Genomic DNA, 24,389 nt, shown 5'->3' on the forward strand with positions numbered 1-24,389 from the left:
TCGAGCCAATCAGCACGAACCTTCTAACATACGGAAAAAAACTGAAGTTGTCCTATTTCCTCGACAAGCAATGTCCGAGTTAGGTAAGTGTTATTGAATATATTTGGCTTATTTTTACAAAAATACTGCTCTTATGGTCTCATATCGCAAACTGAGATTTATGTATGGAGGATTTCAACGGGGGGAGACAGCTAATATTAACTTTTAGTCTGTCGCCGCCATTATACCACCGAAGAAGCATATCCCGCCCTTCTTCTTCGGTCTTTTCTTCTTCTTCTCCTTGATATCAGAAAGTAAGCACCAGTGGTCCAAGTGGTAAAAGGGTTTAGTCGCTAGCAAATGCGTCGTTGACGCCCGCTGCCAAGGAGTAAAACGCAGGGTGTTTTATTAGCTTCCGAGCTAGCAGGATAGCTGGCTGCCACGCCGCGGACATGTTAGTAGCTTTAGGAAGATGGCCATCGCTGCATGTTAGCAGCAATCTGGTGGTCCGAGATAAAGCTCTTGGGCTGCTAACGGTTAGCCTTCGTTAGCTCGCTGATTAGCTTTCCTCCCAGCTGTTTCATATCAGACCTCCAACAACGAAGCAAACGGGACGTTTTTGAATGCGTGAAACATGAGTGACTTTTATTTTTTAGATCACCCCTCATCCGAGTCACATTGTCTCTGCAGTAACAGCTCTGAACTAACGGCTAGCATTTGAAATAACACAACCGTGGCGCAATATTAGCACACCGTAGGGAGGGAAATAATGATAGGTGCTTGCAGGTAAATTGGCAACTGTATATCACATTTCTCTTTCTCCCTTATTGCTTGACTGAGGTGTAGTCAGTAAGACGTTACAGTTTCTGCAGGTAGGAAAGACCCAAACAGACACAGTGTGGGGCGTTACTGGTATGCCATGATATCAACAAATGGCATAAAACGAGATTTATCCATCCATTTATATATGAAGCTTATTGCTTGACTTTGTTTTTAAACGTGTGTAAAATGTTCATTTTCATGTTGTAAGTAAAGGCCAGTTAAGTTACTATATATGGTTTCTCACTGTTTGGAGTAAACATTTCTTTAAGTGTGTGTGTGTGTGTGTGTGTGTGTGTGTGTATGTATATATATATATATATATATATATATATATATATATATATATATATATATATATATATATATATATATACACACACACTTAAAGAAATGTTTACTCCAAACCATATATAGTAACTTAACTGGCCTTTACTTACAACATGAAAATGAACATTTTACACACGTTTAAAAACAAAGTCAAGCAATAAGCTTCATATATAAATGGATGGATAAATCTCGTTTTATGCCATTTGTTGATATCATGGCATACCAGTAACGCCCCACACTGTGTCTGTTTGGGTATGTGTATATATGTGTGTGTGTATATATATATATATATATATATATATATATATATATATATATATATAAATGAAAAAAGCTCAAAGAACTGTTTATCTAGGGTTTTTTTTTTTGTTTTTGGGGTTTGTTTTTTTTTGACTGATGCTGGCATTTTGGCATTATTATTATTATTTTTAAACATATAACACAAAGCACAATCCTGTCCAACTGCTTCATGGTACTTTGTGATGGTACTGTAAGGTGGCAGTAATCTTTAGTAAGATGCTGAACATTATACTTCAAAGACTTAAGTTCATTTTGGGATCATGTGTACACACTGAAATACAGGCTGTATTATTCTGTGGAATGTTACATGATCAGCTTTCTTACATAAAAGACCAAAGTGGATTTCTGTGAAGGAAAGTAGTACATCTGAGTGAAAATTGAGGCCACTTTGAAGGAAAAAGAAATCATCAATTGTAGATCTACTGAAAAAAAATACTCATGTATAACAAAGAGTGGGGAAAAATAGAAAGATAAATACTGGTGGTACCACTTATTTTATTTTTTTTATACAGAATTAAATGAAAACAAATATTATTATTCTTCTTCTTATTAATAATAATAATAAAAATAATAAGTCAGTTTTACCAGTAGTAATACCTGAAATAAGAAAAACAAATATATACAATTTAAGTATGATTTAAAAACTGCTATAAGTAGGGCTGTTCGATATGACCATACATATCGGATGATGATATGAAAACATCTATCGTTTCATGTTATATCGCTTGTTTCTTGGTGTCGTAAAATAGACTGTTTCCGGCAGTATTTTTTTCATTCTTTTGCTGATCACTGTAGTAGCTATATTAATTTCTTAAAGTTCTGTCTTGCTCTTATATTTACAATAACCACACTACAGACGGACAAGCGACTTTTTTTGTTAGTAACAATGGCGGTAAGACCATTGTGTGGCTCCGCCGTCCACTTGTTTATTTTCCACATGGTTATGAAAAGTCTGTACTATACAAGTTATGCCGCAAACCGGTCCGCACCACAGACTCAAACATGACAGACCTCTTCAACCACCCACGCAAGAAGAGTATGGAGAAGGTTTATGGATTAGGAGCAAAAAAGCCGTCAGGTGCTCAAAATAAACCTCAGACTAAAATGTTAGACTAGGCTTTTTTATGCAGCACACCATGTAATAAGTACAAAGAAAAAGGCAGCTGTTACAACTTATGTCTAAAAATGTATAGCTTCATGCATCAGTCAAAACACTCGACTCCACGTACACGGCGCCCAGCTGAGAACACTTCACGCAAGTTCAGTTGCTCGAGATTCATAGAATTTACAGAAAATGTAAAATTTCTGCGATTTATATCGTTGTCGGGATGAGAAATCTTTTTTATATCGGGAGGTTTTGGTCAAATTGCACAACTATAAGATCCTAAAACAAACAAAACATTTTACCATTTATAGCTTAAAAATGTCTGTAATGGGTTAAATCTCTCACTGTATTACTGGTTAGTGTGATATAAACTTTTGTAAGGTCCATTGACAATGATGTTGCTACTTTGTATTCTTTAGAAATAGTGTTTCGCTAGACACAACTACTATAAGTCTAAAAATGGACTTCCCACCATTTTTATGCCATACATTTCACAAATTTCTAAAATGCTACACACAAATTACACACCTGTCTTAACATTTAGAACAACTGTTGAACTAGATAATGTATAATGGGATTCATCAAAATACAGCACTTGGTTTGGAAGTTATGACCACAGGTGAGGAAGTAGGTAGGGGCCAAAAAACATGATTTCTAGAAGAACACTGAAGTTTTAACTGCTCCGGGGCACTGCTGATTCCTCTCATGCAATGATACCGCTATCTGTCACGTAGCCTTATCTTTATTGATTGGCTGGGAGAAATCCATGTGGTTCTACAACCTCACAGTGAGGCATAGAGAGGCCAATTCAGATATCCATTAAAGATACTAGTTGGATTTTGGAATACCTGTGAAAGCTCATTACATTGTTAAATAAAACTATTGTTGCTCAAAAACCCAAAATCAGAGCAGTAAGACACACTTTTTTATGGCTTATCTCACATACATCACCATGCTGTAAATACTAAATATTGTGTGCCAATAGTGTGTGTTTCTTTCTCTGTATGTTTTTTTTAATGTCTAATGGCTTTATTTAGACTGGTAAATAGGCTGTAATCAACAGGATTTAGGAAAGAAGTTGCATGTAATATAAAGAAATGGCTTGTTTTGCAAGTATTTTTTTGACTTTGCATTATTGTACGTACTTGTGTTCTACACTGTAATCAATCTGGTCCTTTATGACCACTTAAAATATCTTTATAAAAATGTTATATTGGAATTTCTGCTGCCCTCTTGGCCAGATCTCTTGTGAAAAAGACATTTTAATGTCACTGAGAGTATTTATCTGGATAAACAAAGCCACTATTGTGTGTGTGTGTGTCCACTCCTTGGGAACATTTACAGGGAGTGCAGAATTATTAGGCAAGTTGTATTTTTGAGGAATAATTTTATTATTGAACAACAACCATGTTCTCAATGAACCCAAAAAACTCATTAATATCAAAGCTGAATGTTTTTGGAAGTAGTTTTTAGTTTGTTTTTAGTTTTAGCTATTTTAGGGGGATATCTGTGTGTGCAGGTGACTATTACTGTGCATAATTATTAGGCAACTTAACAAAAAACAAATATATACCCATTTCAATTATTTATTTTTACCAGTGAAACCAATATAACATCTCCACATTCACAAATATACATTTCTGACATTCAAAAACAAAACAAAAACAAATCAGCGACCAATATAGCCACCTTTCTTTGCAAGGACACTCAAAAGCCTGCCATCCATGGATTCTGTCAGTGTTTTGATCTGTTCACCATCAACATTGCGTGCAGCAGCAACCACAGCCTCCCAGACACTGTTCAGAGAGGTGTACTGTTTTCCCTCCTTGTAAATCTCACATTTGATGATGGACCACAGGTTCTCAATGGGGTTCAGATCAGGTGAACAAGGAGGCCATGTCATTAGTTTTTCTTCTTTTATACCCTTTCTTGCCAGCCACGCTGTGGAGTACTTGGACGCGTGTGATGGAGCATTGTCCTGCATGAAAATCATGTTTTTCTTGAAGGATGCAGACTTCTTCCTGTACCACTGCTTGAAGAAGGTGTCTTCCAGACAGTAGGCAGTAGGACTGGGAGTTGAGCTTGAATCCATCCTCAACCCGAAAAGGCCCCACAAGCTCATCTTTGATGATACCAGCCCAAACCAGTACTCCACCTCCACCTTGCTGGCGTCTGAGTCGGACTGGAGTTCTCTGCCCTTTACCAATCCAGCCACGGGCCCATCCATCTGGCCCATCAAGACTCACTCTCATTTCATCAGTCCATAAAACCTTAGAAAAACCAGTCTTGAGATATTTCTTGGCCCAGTCTTGACGTTTCAGCTTGTGTGTCTTGTTCAGTGGTGGTTGTCTTTCAGCCTTTCTTATCTTGGCCATGTCTCTGAGTATTGCACACCTTGTGCTTTTGGGCACTCCAGTGATGTTGCAGCTCTGAAATATGGCCAAACTGGTGGCAAGTGGCATCTTGGCAGCTGCACGCTTGACTTTTCTCAGTTCATGGGCAGTTATTTTGCACCTTGGTTTTTCCACACACTTCTTGCGACCCTGTTGACTATTTTGAATGAAACGCTTGATTGTTCGATGATCACGCTTCAGAAGCTTTGCAATTTTGAGACTGCTGCATCCCTCTGCAAGATATCTCACTATTTTTGACTTTTCTGAGCCTGTCAAGTCCTTCTTTTGACCCATTTTGCCAAAGGAAAGGACGTTGCCTAATAATTATGCACACCTGATATAGGGTGTTGATGTCATTAGACCACACCCCTTCTCATTACAGAGATGCACATGACCTAATATGCTTAATTGGTAGTAGGCTTTCGAGCCTATACAGCTTGGAGTAAGACAACATGCATGAAGAGGGTGATGTGGACAAAATACTCATTTGCCTAATAATTCTGCACTCCCTGTAATAAAAACTAGGGGTCCACTCGGTGTATGATAGAAGAAAAAATATAGTAAAGGATTTTTTTTAGTGTTCATTTTGAGAATAAAGTGGAAATGTCAAGAGTAAAGTCAACACCCTTAGTCCCTGGGCATTTTGTGCAATGTGCCTTCATGTGGACTTGTGAAATACCATCAGTCGCAGCCTTGTCTTATAATGCAACGCCCCCCCCCCCCCCCCCCCCCCCCCCCCCTTCTGACTAGACACAATTTTCTGCATCACATTTTTAATACTTAACCCCACACTGTATTTATGTTCTAAGAGAAATAATTTAGTTGTTCTCTAAGGTATGATTTTAATAACTCATCTGCACAAGGCATTTTGTTGGGATTTCACCTGCCATGAACATAAATTTGACATCAGTGTGACTTGAAATTGGCCGCTTGATTAGTGCGCTTACAGTAAGAGATGTCATAGATGGTCGTATTCCTTGTGATGCTTCCTCCTTGAGGTCTACTGCAGAAAAGCAGCTATGGTTTAACACACAGTTCCCTCATGTGCTGATGCAGAATTATAGTCTTTTCACAGTAAATTTGGAAACAGTCCTCATGCACAGCTTTTGTCCACATCACATTTTCCCTTATCCAGCGATTGAAAAGAAACTTCTTTTCAGTGTCTGACCACAATCCTCTGACAAGGTCTACAGGCTGTTTGTCATAAATTAGAAAAAATTAGTGCCAGAGTTATCTGTGTTAATAACCACAGGTTTATCTTTAAAATGAAAGAATCAATTTTAGTTGAGTACGTCCTATTAGGATAGTTGCGGAGAGGCCGCACTGAAGATGTCTACAGCAGGTTGTTTGCTGAAGCAGTCACAGTTTCTTTAAAGAGTACTCTGGTTTGTTAGTGTTTTCTAAGGTTATTTCTCACTCAGAACGAACTTTCACATCCAGTGTATTGTATGTAGCTACATTTTCATTAAATGTAGTAAAGAGTGCCAACGCTTTTGAACAGTTGGCCCTGCAGGCCGTGATCAGAGATCACTTACTGTAAATGGATAGTAACTTCATGTATTTGCTTGACACGCGTGGTTTCATTATGATTACCTTTAGGATGAATTAACATTGCATAATTATCAGCACCCTGACCTATATCAATACTTTGGCACTGGTGAGTCTGGTACCAGTACCAATTTATTACTGCTCTTAAGTCCCTATGCTTATTCATGAGATGTCTCATCAAAACAAAATCTAATTATATCGCCTGTATTAACCTTTATATTTCCTCGTTGTCTGCCAATTAAAAAGATAAACCAGAAAGTGCGTTGTTGAATTGATGTGTTTCAGAGATAAACACGTGTGCCTCTCACTGGGTTTCTTTCATTTTGAAAGGTTTCTTTTTTTCCAAAGAGGAGCATTTCTTGTGGAGGTCTAAATGCTATCTTGTGAGTAGGAAGGCTTACAGACATAGTGTTTTGGTTATTACATTCGACAGGAGTGTGAGCTAGTCTGCACCACCAGTGGGTCCAATTACAGAACATATCTAATTGATGTTGGAGCTGAACACAAGCTCAGGCCGTGAAATGGCACAGAGACAGAGAGAAAGAGTTGGCAAGGTCTCCACCTGAGCAGCAACCTGCATGGTCAAAATAACAATTAGCTCGGCTCAGTGCATGGTGAGTCATCTTGGCAATCCCACAGTTTGCATACTGGCAATTGTGTCCAAGCTGCTGTGTTGATTAAATATGCAGACACTTCTTTTCATCAGAAGAGGGCAATGTTCACAACCAAACTCCAAATGTAAAGCACTTACAGATCTGTATAAGATTCACGTAGTGATGTTACTTATTCAAAGCATGCATTCGTTTTGAGAACTGTTGCACTTTTATCTACATCAGCTTGCATTGCTGCACTTCTCATGAAATGTTTTTTAATTTCTAATCCCCCTACAGCCATGGAGAATTCGTCCGTCTACATGTGCTTCCCCTGCTACCAGGAGTTTAACACCCTGGAAGAGGTCCTCAAGCACCAGTTGACATGCACTGCTGGCGATGAACCGCCAGACACATCTGGAACCAACGCCGTCACCATCCCGGTGCTGCAGACACAGGTGAGTGCTGACACAGTTGCCACTCCGCCGTTTTTGTCATGTGACTGTGATTTTTAGCTGGACAAAAAGGCGATTAAAAACCTTAAATTATGACAGCGTGGCCTGAAATAACCATCTGTGTGATCACATAAAAGCCTCTGAATCATATCTGGAGAGTGACTTTGAAGTGACACGTTTAACTTTAGTCATAAATTCACAATGCACTGCTACTTATCAAAGTAATAGTGACCTTGGTGCGAGCGCTTAAGATGGTGTTGTTTGTGATTATTTACTGACATATTTCAAGGTGCTGCTGCATATTAGTCTCTGATTTATGTGCACCCTGACATCATACCTTTAATCACAGAGTAACCAGTAAGTCTTTTTGGGTTAGTGGCAGAAAATTAGCTGTAATATAAGTTAACAATGCATTTGCGTTGTCATTTTTTTCTTGTTTGCCCATAATGGACATTAAAATGAAGAGAATCTCAGTTCATGATGGTTTTCTATTACATATTTACTTTGGAGAAGAGAAAATTCTTCCCATTTTGGCTCTGGTTGTATTTTGACTGAATTAGGACTAGACCCCTAACCTTTACTGTTATGTACTCACAATAGTTGTGTGTTAAGGTAAGAAGATTATTAAACAGTTCAACTGCTTCCTGTCCAGTAATGAGAAAAGAACACATTTGCATGCTGTTCGTCTGAGTAATGAGTCACTACTCAGGGAGACGTGTGGTTGTGCGTTAAAAGTAGATTAAGAATAGACTGTTAAACTATTAATTCAAGCTTTTTATGTCAGAACAAAACATGCTTTATAGTTTGAATAAGCTCTCACAGTCTGTACTTATCAGACTTGTAGGCTAAGCCCTGTTCTCAGTGTTGGTTTGTACAAGATTTTCTTTCTTTTTTTAAAGACATATATTAGGTTATGTCAGTGGTTCCCAAACTTTTTTTGCTAGGCCCCCCTTTGTTTTACAAGAAAAATGTTCGCGCCCCCCGCACGCACACGCACAAACACATCCTCCAACCAAACACACCTAAATTTTGCTCCATTGCAGTTTCTTTCACACCTCAAACATTTAGTAAAAAATTAAGCAAATACAAGTAATCTGCAATAGATGACAGGTAGTAATAAAATAAACTGCTAACTCTTTTACGCTACGTCCGCACCTACACGGGTATTTTTAAAAAACGCAGCTGTTTCATCCACACATAAACAGCGTTTCGAATCACCGAAAACAGAGATTTTTTAAAACTCCTTTTTTGCGTTTACGTGTGGACGAGGAATACAGAGTTCGTCACTATCACTATGAATACATTTTTCAAAAAATGCCTCTCTGTACAAAATGGGTTTAAAAACATAAACAACTGTGGGATGCTGTTTGTCCATGATTTGAACCGGGGGAACAAATCGTGGCAGGATCAACATGATATTATTTGTATCCCACTGTAACTTTACTGTATAAAGAGCTAACATCTCCAGAATGCCAGGAGTAGTTAGTCATTACAAGTGTTTGTGACCTAAAAATCAAGAATGTGGGATACTGTTTGTCCCTGATTTGAAAAGCCCAGCGCTGCTCACAGGGAAAACCAATTCTGCAGGGAAGACCTACCTTGGCACTTGTGCAGGTGAAACCAAAGGGAAGATATGCTTCACCATATTTTCTAGTCTTTGGCTTAGAATGAAGTTGGTTTGGAAACATATTCGGCAATGCTTCATCTCCTGCTTTGCGTTTCTGTGGGCGCCCCGTGCTAGCAGTGTCCAAGCGTTTTGGTTTCCCCCCCCCGCCATGGCTCTGCGGCCCCCACACTTTGGGAAGGTCTGGGTTATGTGATGCAGTAGCTGCAGTATTAAAAGAAAAATGTGCCAGAATTGGTTTATTTTTGAGATTTAATTGGATAAACCAGAGCAGAGGAAAGTGGAAGAAGAGGAGGACGTGCTGAAAGTGGCAGACCAGATTGAGATCCATGATGCTACATTTACATGTTATCCAATGAGGCTGGCTGAATCACCAGAGTGGTCCCCATGCTGCAGTAATAACGAACAGACTGTTTTCTTTTTGACCACCGTACCCTTTTGCTTCTGTGGGTGAGCTTTGCCATCTATGCCATTTTTTCACCTTAGTGTTTTCCTTCTGTATTGTTTCCTCTTGTATGTTAATACTGCTGTTGTTTTTATTCTTTGACTTGGCTTTTAGAGGGGTGCAGATATTTACATAATGCACTGTATTCACTATTTCTTACGGTGTGCTTTCAGGTTGGTAAATACTCTTTGGGAAAGCATTAGTCTTCTGAAAATGTGGTCTGAATTGCAGGGTTTGAAAGTTGCATAATGAAAAGAGTTATTCCATTTAACTTTGACATGTTGAGCTGAGTCTTGTGAAGTAGCTGCCACTTTTCTTTTTTATTATTTTCTTTTATTTGCCATTCCTGTGACAGCTTCAGAAAGCCCGCAGGGTTAAAAGCAGTCACTGCCCCTCGTTTAGCAGTAGGGCACGGCTGTCAAAGCTTGTGCCTGGACTTCCATCCTTACAGTCTTCACCATACGTCCATAAAGCGGCGGCGCTCATGACAGACAGATTGCATCCTGAGTCGCCAGCAGGAAGAAGAGCAGGAGAAATGCATCAGTCAGAGCAAAAAAACCCCAATAAATTAAAATAAATCCCCATAACTCAAATAAACATATTGCTCACATTTAACATCAGATGATATTTAGCGTTTTACTGCTTTTGTTTATGACACATTCAATTAATATTTTTTCTGTAGTAGGAAAAAAATACAAATTGTGCAAACTGCTTGAGCTTTACAGCACTGTGGATTTGTAGAGTAAATACAAGCAGGCATTATTGTAAAGATGTTTGTTTAAAGAGCACAAACACAAAACGATGCTATCATTTAAAATAAAAAGTCAGTGAAATTAGTTTTAAAACGTGAGTCAAAAGGCAGTTAATGGCAGCATGTGTATTTTGCTTTTTATTTATTACAACAAATGTATTATATGTTATATAATGTTTATGCACACTATCAAAACTACATTCCTAACTTGGGTATGGATGCAGGGCTTCCTGGTCGTGGTTTGCAGGATTGAGATTTGGGGAGTTTGGAGGCTGGGTCAGTGCCTTGAACTCTTTGCTGGAGAGATGTTTCTGCTATCTGGGAGGTACATAAACATTTCCTGGACTAAAACAACCCTCTTAAGGGACTTTACCCCCCCCCCCCCCCGCGCCCACTAGGGTTTAAATAGCTGGCACGCTCCATGATTGGAACTAAAGAAGCCATTGGATGAGAGGCTAAACATCTTCAGGAAATTTTGAAAAGTCCAGTTGCTTTCTTTTCTAGCTCCTTAGACCTGGACTGTGTTTAGGTACCTCACATGTGTCACAGTACCATCCATGTGAGGGCTATGAACAGTTACTCTTAATTTGATTATTGAAGTTTAATTAAAACCAGATATTTGGTTGTAAAAATTCATAATTTTAAAACATATTAGCACTGTCAGTGCCGCCTTTGTTTTCTGAGCCACCCAGCATTTGAAGCTTGATTTCTCCAACAAAAGTTGTTAAACCCAGCGTTGCTGTGTGGTTAGCGGAGCGCTATCCATCCATAGTACTGCATCCTGTGTGAGTCAAAGTCACAACAGTGGGAATTTTGAATGAAAAATTAAGTGTTATTTTTGGCCACATTTGAAAGCACTGATCCACACGAATGCCAGAAGCCAAGGTTTCCCAGCAGGTCATTGATTTTAACGAGATGATCGATGTTACTCACTTTGCCTACCAGTGGGTTCAATGTTGTGGGTGATGGCTGCGTAGGTGTGTGTGTTGTGAAGCAGCTAGACCACATCTGAGGGTGGTCTTCAGTTCTCACACTCCAGAATACCACAACAAAGAAAATACAAATCATTACATGTGAGACATGTTGAACAGCTGTGATTGACAGCTCCAGATGCCTTTAACCCCGACCTTGATGCTCTGTTTTTATCATCCAAATGGGTGGAGGGCACGAAGGTAAGACCCTGTGGAGTGACCCTTGCAACCCTGATGGGCCTTTTGATTGTTATCAGCCAGGCTGAGGCCTTATCTTGGTTGTCTGGAGCTCTCAGGGGAACCTTGGCTCTAAGCACACACTGCTTTAATTGACCTGAGTACCCCAACACTGAATTCTCATCTTTCATCCTTTAGAAAGAATAAAACTGGAAAAAAGGAAAAAACCCAAAGCGTATTGACTTGTTATTGCAACAAGTCGTTTTATTTGTATAAACAAAGATTTTAAAAAGTGTCTTTATTCTTTTTCCTTTCTTGTCTTTGCAGCAACATATAATAAATATATCAAAGACAGATGCACTCCCACAGATTGAAGTTCAAGCAGAAGAGCCATCTGTGCAGGCTGTTGAAAGTGCTCCCCCTGAGGATGAAGTCAGCACATCGTCAGATCAGCCCAGGATCCTCTACCAGTGTGGGGATTGTGATGAACTTTTCAAAAGCCTTGTACTTTGGCAGCAGCACCGTAAAGAAGGGGCATGTCAGCAGTCTGACATGTCTGAGAACAAGTCAAAACCAGATTCAGAAACTATGCTAGAGACTTCCTCAGTCCAGAGTGCAACCATACCTTTATATTCAGTCGCTGAATCCTCTTTCTCACAGCATGAAACTAACAAAAATATCAATTCAGATGCAGTTGAAAAAGCTTTGCATGAGCTGGAGCAGCAGGAAGGTACAGAGACCAATTCATCTCAGAGCTCTGATCCTCCTATTTCCGAGGTAGTTTCAGTCTCTAATCCAGATGAGTCGTCACCTAAGAGAAGAGGGGCAAACAAAAAGCCAAAGCCTGAACCTGTGCTCTTGTGCGTGGACTGCGGCTCGTGCTTCGGCCTGGTGTCAGAACTAGTGGCTCACCGCAAGACCCAGCACGGCTTTGAGGAAGCTCTGCACCGCTGCTCCGTGTGTGGGGAAAGCTTTCTAAATACCACTCTCTTCCTCTACCACCGAAAACAGCACCGACAGAAGGGCGAGGAAAAGGCGGTAGAGGTTACCGAATTGACTTCAGAGGTTTTTACTCAGAGCAATGGCGCAGATCAGCAGGACCACGGTGCACCTTCTGCCTCCGCCAGTGTTGACGCCACTTTCACACAGCCCGAGCTGTTCGTGTGCACCCTTTGCCTTCAGAGCTTTAGCGACGAGGGAGGGCTGGTTACACATCGTAAGCAGAAGCACAACCTTAATGAGCCGCTACACACGTGTGCCCACTGTGATATGAGCTTCATGAACACCACCCAGTACCTGTATCATTGGCGGCAGCATCGCTTCATGCCAGTGACAGAGGTGGCTGATGGGGCAGAAGCTGTTGGTGAAACAGCCACCACCAAACCTCAGGATAGTCCACAGAGCACAAAGCGACTGCTTTCCTCACCTGGTTCGGCTGGTGAATCAGGTTCCCCCCTTCCTAAGAGAAGCAGGCCTTCCTTCAGGATCCTGAGTGCTAATGCACTCAAAGGTAAGTGAAATTCATTACTTTAAAACACAACTACAAGGCAGTAGTTGTTTTGTTTTTTTTAACAAGAATTTTTGTTCTTTACTCAGGAAACAAGAGTTCAGATATTAAAGAAGAATTAGAGGCCAACACTGGTGCAGACTCGGACAACACCAATCACCCTCCGCCTGCCAAGCTGCTACAGGACTGGGCTCGAACACCACTCCCGCACGTGTGCCCGTACTGTGGCAAAACCTTCACGAGACGCGTCTTCCTCCGCACGCACGTCTACAGCCACACCGGAGAAAAACTTTTCACCTGCAAGGTGCCAATCAAACATTCAATCAGGGTGTCTCTGTCTCGAGTCTCAGGAATGACTTACATTTTTTGTGCAGAAGACTTTGATGAGATGATGTAATGCTGTGAAGTGAAGTGAAGGCTGACATCTCCAGCCTCATTATGTTTGACAGATTCCTTGGTGTCTTTGCATAATGACGTCTGTTTAAAGTACAAAAGTAGAATCTGAGCAAATGTAGATATGAAAATGTCCACAAAAGTTTGGGCATCGCTGAGCAAGTTACAGGTTCAAGTAAAAAGAAGACGGCTTCTACAATATAGAACTGATGAGACGACAGGGAAATAAGTGTGTGTGTTTGGTAAATTTCTGAAACATTTCAAGAATTGTAATTCTCTTACCTCTTTTCATTTAAAAAATTGGGATATGTGACTCGCTCAGAGGTTTCCGTACTTCAACACGGCTTCATTTGCTTGCAAAAAGTGTTTAAAACTGTTGACACTAATTCTGGTTATTGTTTTTGTGAAGGTCTGCACAAAGTCCTTCACCAACTCGCAGAGCCTGCTGCGCCACAGCATGAGCCACACGGGCAACAAGCCCTTCAGCTGTGATGTCTGTGGCAAGAACTTCTCCCAGGCAGCCACCCTGAAGAGACACCAACGCATTCACACATCGACACTACCTCGCCGCAAGCGTGGCCGCAAACCGGTACCAGCTCCGCCATTTAATATTAATCACAATAGCTCTCTGATTGAGCATTTTATTTCAAAATCTTGTAAAATATCTTAATATTCGTAGATATTGTTGAATATTATTGATATTGGAAGTGATTTTGATAGTAGGTGAAATGGTAGATAATGTGTTCTGTAATAAAAAGCTACATTTAAGTTTAAGTCACTATGTGAGTATCTTGCTGGTGAAACCCTTTTTATCGATATTGATTGTTGTGTCTGTCAATGCAGGTGTGCAGTTTGGACAACGAAGGAGCTGCTCATCTCTTCCCTTGTCCTAACTGTCCTTCACGCTTCAACACCGAGGATCAACTCAACCATCACAAGTAATAACACTTTTTTTCTGACGTTATTTTTTTACTTTCGGCACCTTGTATTTTGCTGGTGTTGGTGGAAATAACTAGAACGTGTCAATATTCAATCAAATTCAAAATCTGTTTACCGCATAACTACATTAGAATTACATTTGCAAACAGAAGGCAGGACAGGATTTAGATAAACCTCCCTCCCTCTTGCCGGGAGCTGTAGCAGCTGAGCCGTGTCCGACCACTGAGCAAGACCTTTAAGCTGTGTAGCAAACACACTGAGATGTCTGTGTGCCCTTGAGCCACATATGATTGACAGACGCAGGCCCAGTAAATTAAGATGAGAACGATAACTGCACAGAACAGGAGAAAGAGCCTGGTCATGTCCTACCTGGCTGAACAAGGGGGATAGGATGTACACTACAGTGTGTGTGTGTGTGTGTGTGTGTGTGTGTGTGTGTGTGTGTGTGTGTGTGTGTGTATATGTATATAATATTGACTTAACATGATCTAGTGTGCTAAGTACTATTGTCACTATTTCTTCCTCATTAAACCCAAAGACTTCACCAAAATGTAATCATTTTAAGTCTTTTAATTATCTTGATGTTACGTAAAACACTGAAATGGTTACTGTTACAATATCTAGGAGGAAAAAATCGACATAATTGTAGGAGATTAATAAATTATTATTTTGGTGAACAGGAACATGTGGAAAATGTGGAGGGGCAGAAAAGGCTCATCTCATTGTCTTGATGACATCCTCGAGTTCACTGGTTTCTGTGAAAAACTCTTTAAAACCTGAACGATCTCATTTTGAAACGGTGTTAACTCAAGGTTCTTTACTACCTTTATCCTGAGCTTTAAACTGCAACGCACACTCTTTATGAGGACACACAATACTAAGACCTTGAGTTAAGATTGTGGGTTAGTTTTTTTTTTTTTTTTTTTTTTAAATGAATTACATTTTTTTTATATTCCCAAGCTCAGAAATAAACCTTTACACATAAAAAGATGAAGGTATCAAACTTCTCCTGAAGCTTCCAGCAAGAAAGCAAATAAGAGTATTTCCAAAGTGGTAGAGAGGAGAGTACGGACGTCTTAGATGTTTACGGAATCTGCAGCATACAAATGTGTCTCATTTGCATGTAAAATGATTCAACATTGAGCTCATTTTCTGCTGATTGAAATATTGATGAATCAACGGGGTTTAAATTAGGTGTCAGTGTACATCTAATTTAAACCCTGATACTTTACGTGTGACGTGACCCCTGCTCATCAAAGAACATCTGTCTTGAAGGGGGCGACCCTGACGGGGATTTTAATCCTTCTATCTGGCTCGAGGTCAACTGTCCCTGAAATATTGAATTCTCTTGTCATTTAACAGGGAACAGAAAGACTCTGGCCTTGGATGGTCTTTGCACATAACCTCTAGCTTCCAATTTTACTTTGAATTAGTCATGTGGTGGATTAATACAGATATTTGTTTGTATGTAATATTTAGCAAAGTTGTGGAAACTGAAACATCATCCCTGCTTGTTCTGATTACGCGAAGCTGCACGCACAGCAAAGAAGTGTTTTTTTTGTTTTCTCCTTGTAAAAACAGGCCTGATGCAGGAGTAGGTGAATACATCCTAGCAGTTCTCTCCTCCCCTAAGGCTATACTCAGTGTAACGTTATGCAGAGGATAAATATAGTCTTTCATGTCTAACCCTGACGCCTCCCAGTTTACTGCTGTTCTTTTATCTCCGGTTGTTTGTACACTACGCCGGTACCCCTCATTTGACCTGACGTACAGCTAAGTACATACGAGGTGGCAGATTAAGACCAAAACATGACTTTAATCACACACTTTTATGTGTCTCTGAATTAGGACTGCTTAAGTATTTATATTGGGAGCTATAATTGTTATATATGTATGTTGTATATGTTTATGTCCTTGGCCTATGATTTCAATGTTTTTGGCTCTATTTGAATGTAGCATTAAAAAAATCTGTTAATACTTCTGTGTTTGAACAGATTGTTGCACACCAGCCACCCCTTCCCTTGCGGCGAATGTGGAGAGGCCTTCAAACGTAGGAAAGACCTGGACCTGCACTCCCTCATACATCAGGGTAAGAGTTCAAGACTTGGACTTGTATTTTATATTTTTATAGTTAGCAAGCAGTAGCCCGATTTTCTTTGATATTGATTTTGGTGTCCATTATTCTGACCTTATTCTTTGCCCGAGTTCTTGCACTGCGTCATGTGTTAATCTTACTTCCATCAAAGAGGAAGAGAAAAAGTTTTTTGTTTGTTTTTTTTTTTAAATCAGCAAGCATTGATTCAATGAGAACTGAAGAAGCTAATGAAAAACAAAACTGCCATTCGTTTATTCATTACGACACGTTTTACCTGAAAACTTTCTGGACTACAAGATAGCTGTAATAAATCATGGATTTTTCTGGAGAGGAGAACAAGTGAGTCTGTTTTATTATTGTTTAGTTATTTACTAATAGCTAGCAAGCTAATGCCAGAAGGGCTTCTCCTGGGTCTTAAGATAAATGCCTCCTTGAACAGAATAAATTGTAGTGATAGTCAAAGCTTTTGCGTTATATAATTACTATCAGCATCTTTTAGACACACCAGATATCGATATTGGTAGTAATGCTAATACACAGCTTTTATGCCAATTTGGCAAATGATATGCTTCTGTACACATTTTGAGCATTGTGTAAGAACGATAATCAAATGTCTATTTTGGAGATTTGGAACCCAAATTTAAAGATGCACAAGATGATGATAGTGGTCACACTTTACTGCTTAATGCCCCTAAGGTCCACCACACAGGACACTTTGTATCATCTTATTACTGTGTGACCTCTATCCAGCTTTCACTTGTTGGCTCAGTCTTTAGCCTTCGTATAGTTTTATCATGTTCAGCAGCTTTTTATGACCCTATAGCTCAGGAATTTAATATGTATATATTGTATTTTTTTGAATAGGTGAAAACAGAATAGTAGCATAGCAGATGTTAGGGAGAAGGTGCTATGTCCCATTGTTTACTAAGGACACAATAGTTGAAACTGACCCAGTGTTTCAAAGATTACTGTCCTGTCAAAAAAAGGATAATTGACTTGTCGGAAATCAGTCTGCAGAAGCCCTGAAAGGCTCTACTCCAGAGGAGAATATCATAGTCATTACTACGGTCAGAACACAGTTAACTGTGTAGTTGTCATTGCACCTTGTAGCTTGATAGCATTCATCTCGGAAACACCTGAAAATACTTTCCGAGGCGCTGCCAGTCAATCATACTCCCGACAGGGAGAAAATACTGAGAACCTGTGCTGTTCTGTGTAACCTAAGAGAAGATGTCATTCACAAAGAAGCAGAATGAGACGCTGAAATGTCCTCTACCAATGCATAGCTTTAAAACTAACATTATATTAAAATAAAATCAATGAAATCCCTTTATATGAGATTCTGACAAAATATTTCCAATAAGTGGGTAGAGCCAAACCCGCTTGGCATCTTTAGTTAAAAGAAAGGGACACAGCACTGCCACCTTCTGGTATGATTTAACTAATTGTATATCTTTATTCTTACTCTGACCATGAGTTAATGTTTGCCAATGTGTGTAAATAAATAGAATTAATCATTTTCATGTGATTATTTTATAACAATTTGAGAAATGGGTCATTTTAAATAAGTAATTTCTTTTACAATCCCCTAATATTAGGAAAACAAAAGCCATCTCACACCATTTATTGTACTATTACAAATGTTTTATGTCTGGTTGGCATGTTTACAGTTTACAAATTTTTCTGGGTTTAGTTGTGACATAAGTTAAACCCCTCTCGTTTCTGCCCACGGGCGGCTCATCAATAACACGTCAAAAGATATTGCATCAAAAGTACTCGTCATAGGGCATATTGATAAGAAACTGTTGAGCATGACTTTGAAGCAAAAATTTGTCAGTTTGGAACATGCCAAGCTGAACATGTTAGTTGCTCATAATGACGCAATGATATTCTGGACAGTTTGCTCTGTTCATCCTCTGACACATCATGCGTGTGTCGTCAGCGTCTTGAGCAGCTGGTACCAGCAGACCACTACCATGGCAACATTATGGGCTGCATTTGAGATGATATATGTGGGTGATATTTGTGCTTCAGGTCAACATTACACACTTTTGTTCGGTTCACTGCTCATTTGGACGAGACTGTTCCTTTGTTCTTTTTGGCGAGACTCACCTGCACTTGAGTGCTTGTGGTCAGACTTCAGTTCACTATCATACTGACTAAAGGGGAAAGAAATGCTATGTCTATGAGAAGAAGACGAACAAAGTACAACACTTGGTTTTCCCAACTTGCAGTTGGGCATGGTGAAGATCGAGAGGATGACTATGGGTATGCTACTGCAAACGGGTCTTTGCATATTTCATCAGAGGTCATCTGTCTTAAAAGTGTGATAGGTTGCTTTGGTCAGGATACTCAGGGACATGATGTCCCTCTTGGTGTCACGGAGCCTCCTACACTACAGGTATTACAAAGTGATTGAGGATATGTGTGTGATTTTTGCATGTCACTGGTTGCTGTTGGATGTGAATGTTTATTGTTGACATCTACGTTAGCTAGCAACAAACTGGATAAATGCATACACTTCTGTCTGAACTGGAGATAAAAAAAAAAAAGTGGCAGGGCACCATAAGGTGAACACAGTGTCCCATATCCTTACTTTATTTCCAAAGTTTTACTATTTATCATTGAAGGGGTTTTAAATTGTGGTGGAGATGCCGAGAACCCAGCTGTTTACATATCTTGTTGTAATAGAAAAACTAGAGATGATTTTCTGAATGATTGTAGAATGATGCAGATTCAGCCAAAAATGGCTCTAACCATTTGCTTGTTGTTAATTTACAAAAATATGCCTATGGTATATGCGTTCTTCAGTGCATTAGGTCAATGACTTTCTATTGATTAGCGTGCCATGTGGAGTGGAGGAGCAAGGTGGAGGCAAATGAATTGGGTCAACATGTTGACACTTCATCTTAATCAGGGGGTGTTGGCACACCAACCTCATTAGTTACGCTTGATAAGTCAGCGTGCGGCAGAGGTCAGAGGTACAGGGCTCCTCTGAGAAAAATGTTTGGAGAGATTGATCTATTGATCCATCCAGTGCCATAGGCTGAGATTGCCCTTGTTAAAGGTTTAATTAGACGTTTTCGATAGGGAGCAGAGTGGATCTCCCCCACTGGGACAGACTGTACAGATGGTTAGCAAATTGCAAGTTATTGGCATGACGTCCTATGGATTTAATGATGAACCATCAGTGTCAGCAGTTTCCCAACCAGATTTTTGAAAGCTATCCAGGGAGCGAGGAAGTTTGGTTTACTTTGGTTGTGATGAATCAGTTAGATGATGAATGATCTAATTGACACAATTTTGCAGTTTTATAATGTTGTATAGCTCAAATAGGTAACAAGTTAATCACGGAAATTAATAACTGATTAACCAATAAATAATAACAGCTTTTATATATTAAACAAGAAATGAAATGCTCATTAAAAGTATGTTTGACTGTGCGACCAGTTGACTTGATCTGTAAATGTTGTTCCAGTCACTAGTCGGCAACAGCAATACTAGTTGGTTAAACATATGATTTTTTTTTTTTTATCATTTTCATCTTAGATGTTATGCAGCTAGCTGGAGCTGCAGCTCTGGGAGATGGCAACACCCCATTGTGTGATGGGAAGTTGTAAATAAGCGACGAGTACAGTTCTGCTGTACCTTTTGCAGTTTTATGTTGGCTGTTTCAAAATGAAAAGCAATCTGGCATATGACAACTCAACCACATTCTGCACACCTGAATAAAAAAGGCTGGTGGCGGTGCTAATGTCAGCCACACTTGGGAAATTAATGTGACGTGACTCTGTGTGCAGCAAGTGTGAATATGTGCCACAAATTGGCACACATTTGGGCATCATTTAAAATACTATTTGGTTATCAAATAATGGGATTAAAGGTTTCAAATAGCTCTTGAATACATGCAGTATTTGTGCAGGCAGCATTTGACCTCATCCATTAGATTGCTCCCTTTTGACTGTTATCTGAGTGTGTTTTAATAGACTTGACTAGACAATTAATTTCATTTACATTTCTTCTCTCACTCAATCAGCTAGTGCATTAGTCGCTGGAAACATCCCTAATGAAAAGTTCTCAGAGCCCAAGATAAACTAATCAAATTGCTTATGTAACACTCCAAAAGCAAATAATTTTTAATATAGGGTGATGTAAATGTAAAAAATGTTGAAATGCACTCTGATAATTTTTTGAATTTCTATTCACAGGCATGATTGTGATACCTTACGTAGCTTTTCTACAAGTCTGATTACTATACTGATATCAACCATTCCCCTGAAGCGTAACGTTTCTATACTTGGCTTTAAAGTCTTCAGGATCATTTTTATCTTGTAGTAGCATAACATTAAACAGTCAGTGACCCACTGACTTGATGAATGCACTAAAAGTTAATAAACTGTTCTTCAAAATGATATTGATAAAGTAACTCTGTTTGATGGGGATCGGTTACATCTGGCCAGTACTCAATATGTTTAATGAGATCCACCTTGATGTCATCCTGGTGATGCAAAGAGCAGCAGCTTGTCACAGCTGAGCTCAATAAATGTTAGTCGCTTTTGTTGTCTTTGTGAATCATTATAAAAAGGGCCGCTGGTCATTTTTTAATAGGTGAGCTAAATGACGGGTTGTTTTTGGACTCTTTGCAACAACTCATGTTTTGCATCTTTTGGCACCGATTTGCCAATTTGAATCATAAACGGTAAACAGAGGCCACATTATTTGTTGACTCTGGCTGCGGCGGATTGTTTGGCCACTGTTGCCGATTCTGTATGCACCACCTGTCACTGCGCGATTGCTGGCCCAACATCAGGCAGTCGGCAAGCTCAAACCAGCCATCAGATTTCAACACGGCCATTAGCGTGTAGTATGACGAGAAATTATGACCATCTGTCTAAAATCCGACACTGTTCCATTACAGACAAGCAGCCAGCGACATGCCCTCACTGCTCATCCCAGTTTATCAACCAATCAGTGCTGGAAATCCATCTCCAGCGTTGTCCTACTACCGAAGAGGAGAAGAATACCGGTCGTGGGAGGGGCCAGGGCCGAGGACGCTGCACTGGACAGGTTGGAGACATAAAGAAATTTTTTAAAGAGAGGATGTGAGCCAGAGTGTGATTTGTTTTTTCCAATCGAATAGCTGACGGGGTTAGTGAGGGAGTGGCGATGTGTCTCACGGTCCACATTTGGAGTTGGATTGTGACATTGTACTTTAAATAAGTAGACAAAAATTTAGATAATGACGACACCGTTTCTGTCATTTCATTCTGGTTTGTCTCCCTCTCGTCTCCTTTCCCTTCCTTTTCTTTATTCCTCCCTCAGATTGAGTGTGACCTTTGTGGACACCGTTGCATGACCCAAGAGGGCCTCGACCTTCATCGTTTATCCCACACAGGCCAGACACCTCTCAAATGCCCAGTGAGGCCATGCCGCCGCCGATTTATCTCTAACAGTGCCCTGGAGGAGCATGTGCTGGCGCATTTTCAAGGAACGCTCAGCAAGTCCAAAAACCGACCCCGCTTCCGTTGTCAGATTTGCCACAAGGAATTTGCCTATAATTCCACCTTCAACGTTCATATGAGGACACACACTGATGAGAGGCCCTTTGAGGTAAGAAGCACTGTGGCGTGTACTTGTGTAAAGGTAGTTTCTTTCAGTCTTAAGAATCCTATTTCTCTCTCTTTATACAAGGTCTTGAAATCTTTTAAACACCTGTATTTCAAAATGAAACTGAGAACTGCCTCATCCCCATCCACGGTCACACCCGCTCATAGCTGCGGCCATCTCTCTGGTTCCGGACCATGGCCATTTGTGCAGAGTGTGTCCTGCGGGTGTTTTCTCCCTCTCTGTGTACCTGTGATTAATGGCAGGGCTGAGTTAGGGCCTGTCAGCTCCCCTCTGTGCCTGTTACTATTCTGGGATTCTCTCCCTGTCTCTCTGCTGCTCTGGTGACGAGGCAGGACATCAACTATAGACCCACCCAAGCCCATCTCAGCTTTAGAAATTGATTTAATATTTGTGGCTTCGCTTTGAGCCATGATCTATCAGGCAGGCTGAGGACTGCGGTTCAAGGAGCACCGGTTCTCAAACACAGAGGCAGTTACGGGGATACATTTTAATTTATATCAAATATACCTTGTGTTCCTGGAGGAACATATGTGTTTGCTCAGTTTATAAAGAGCAAACTTCACAGGAAAAGTAATTATATTAGAGTGTATTTCACAGAGATACTGAAACTGCAGATCTGTCAATAGGGATTGCAATTTCAATCTGAGTGTCCCCAGTGGGAATCAAAGCAAAGCTCAATACTGTTACTCCCCTGTAGTGCTTCAGGTTTAATCATCTATCTACTTTTATTTCATTGTCTGCGCTCATTTGGGAGTGAACAGAACAAATGTTGGTGTTGCAGGAATGATGCCGTTGAACTGTTGATTACTAAAATGATTATTTAGAAAAGTCAAGCTCTTAGATCACTGCTAATATTTTTTCTGTTGTGTAACTCTGTGTAATTTATTACACTCCCCTTACACGCAGAGCTGCAGGGTTTAGTCAAATCGATTATTTCAGCGACAGAATGTTCATCATTAGCCTGTGACGAAGCTGAAAATGACAAATGTTCTCTGGCTTCTGCTTCTTATTTGCTGGTTTTTCAGCTTTTGTCAGGTAAAACACGATATTTGAAGACGTATTTCCTTCATTTCTTTTTTCATCTGGTGTGTGGATGTCTTATTGACCAAACAATTAATTGCTTGTGTGGGACTGATGATGATGATATCTTTTTATTGCTCTGTATTTGTCCTTCCCCCTCTGTCTTCCCTATCCCATTTTCTTTCTGCTCTTTCTGTGTCTCAGCCAGGAGTGCTGCATCTGCAGAAAAATGTAAAGAGAGGTTTTAGGAATTAATTGCAGTTGAGTTTGTGTGCTGCCAGAGTTGTGAACTTAACTTTCTCGCCTCTCTCTCACCTTTTCCCCTCTTCTCTGTTCTTCCACCAGTGCGCCACATGTGGTAAGCGCTTCCGCCAGCTGCCCCATCTGCAGGATCATGAGCGCATCCACAGCGGCGTGCGGCCTTTCTGCTGCTGGATTTGCGGCAAGAGTTTCAGCGTCGCCGCTCGTCTCACCGAGCACGCCCGCACCCACAGCGGCGAGAAGCCTTACCCTTGCCCTCACTGTCCCGCTGCCTTTCGGTCTCGTTCCAACCTGGATAAACACATCCGACTTCACGGGGACCTGCCTCCGGAAACAGCGGAGCAGGTGGTTAATGCAGCTGAAGCTGCTCAGGTCCAGAAGGTGCTGGAGGGAGCCAAAGCATTGTCATCTTTGGCCACCATGGAAGAGGTCGAATCTGGCTCTGTGCAGACCATTTACGTGCTGCAGGGAGCTGAAGGGGCTACCGAGACCGTAATGATCCCATCCGATCAACTCAGCAGTTTAGAGGGAGCGTCGCAGGTTGTCATTCTGCCCTCCTCTGTACTGGGAACTCAGGCCATCACTGTTCCCACCATCACAATGGACGGCAGTGAAATCACCATGGTGGAGACGAGCCAGTCACCACAGCATACCATTGAGTTCATTATGGAGGAGACTGTTTGAAGGTAGCTTAGTAAATCGTGGACAACAAGGACATGAAAAACACTGAATGATTAATCGCTAATATAGACTGCTGGTGATCTAAATATTTTGACAGATGAAGCCAATACCCTGTACGTTTATTGTCTGGCAGATTTCCAAGAGAGTTTAAGCAAAACTCCCCACCTGTTTAATAAGTTTTCTTGAGCAGACAAGTGAATTTATGACATAGAGGAGACATTGAGCGGAACACTCACACGCTAAATTAGCTTTTCAGACTAATAGAACTGATTGTGTGCATTTACTGCCCCTGTTTATTAGGGGACGACGTGGTTGCCTATGAAGTGTTCTCTGCTTTCTTTATAATAAAACGTTTGAGCATTCACTCTTGTGAGCGTC

At 40.4% G+C, this 24,389-nt stretch overlaps 1 protein-coding gene across 2 annotated transcripts; it reads left to right on the top strand.

Moving 5' to 3' along the window:
• znf574 (zinc finger protein 574) lies at positions 1 to 24,389 on the top strand. Of its 2 annotated transcripts, none has more exons than XM_085423351.1 (10): positions 1 to 83; positions 7,365 to 7,522; positions 11,815 to 12,997; positions 13,084 to 13,298; positions 13,797 to 13,976; positions 14,231 to 14,325; positions 16,321 to 16,415; positions 21,340 to 21,488; positions 21,744 to 22,031; positions 23,415 to 24,389. In XM_085423351.1, the coding sequence occupies exons 1-10, from the start codon at positions 71 to 73 to the stop codon at positions 24,012 to 24,014; spliced, it is 2,976 nt and encodes a 991-aa protein (XP_085279477.1). In that variant the 5' UTR covers positions 1 to 70; the 3' UTR covers positions 24,015 to 24,389. The 2 variants fall into 2 exon arrangements, with proteins under 2 accessions (XP_085279477.1, XP_085279478.1); XM_085423352.1 differs by lacking the exon at positions 1 to 83 and adding an exon at positions 306 to 765.

The sequence above is a fragment of the Rhamphochromis longiceps genome, linkage group LG11, assembly GCF_057381845.1.
Source record: "Rhamphochromis longiceps isolate RC_006_pf linkage group LG11, R_longiceps_female_GT1.1, whole genome shotgun sequence".
Lineage (NCBI taxonomy): Eukaryota > Metazoa > Chordata > Actinopteri > Cichliformes > Cichlidae > Rhamphochromis > Rhamphochromis longiceps.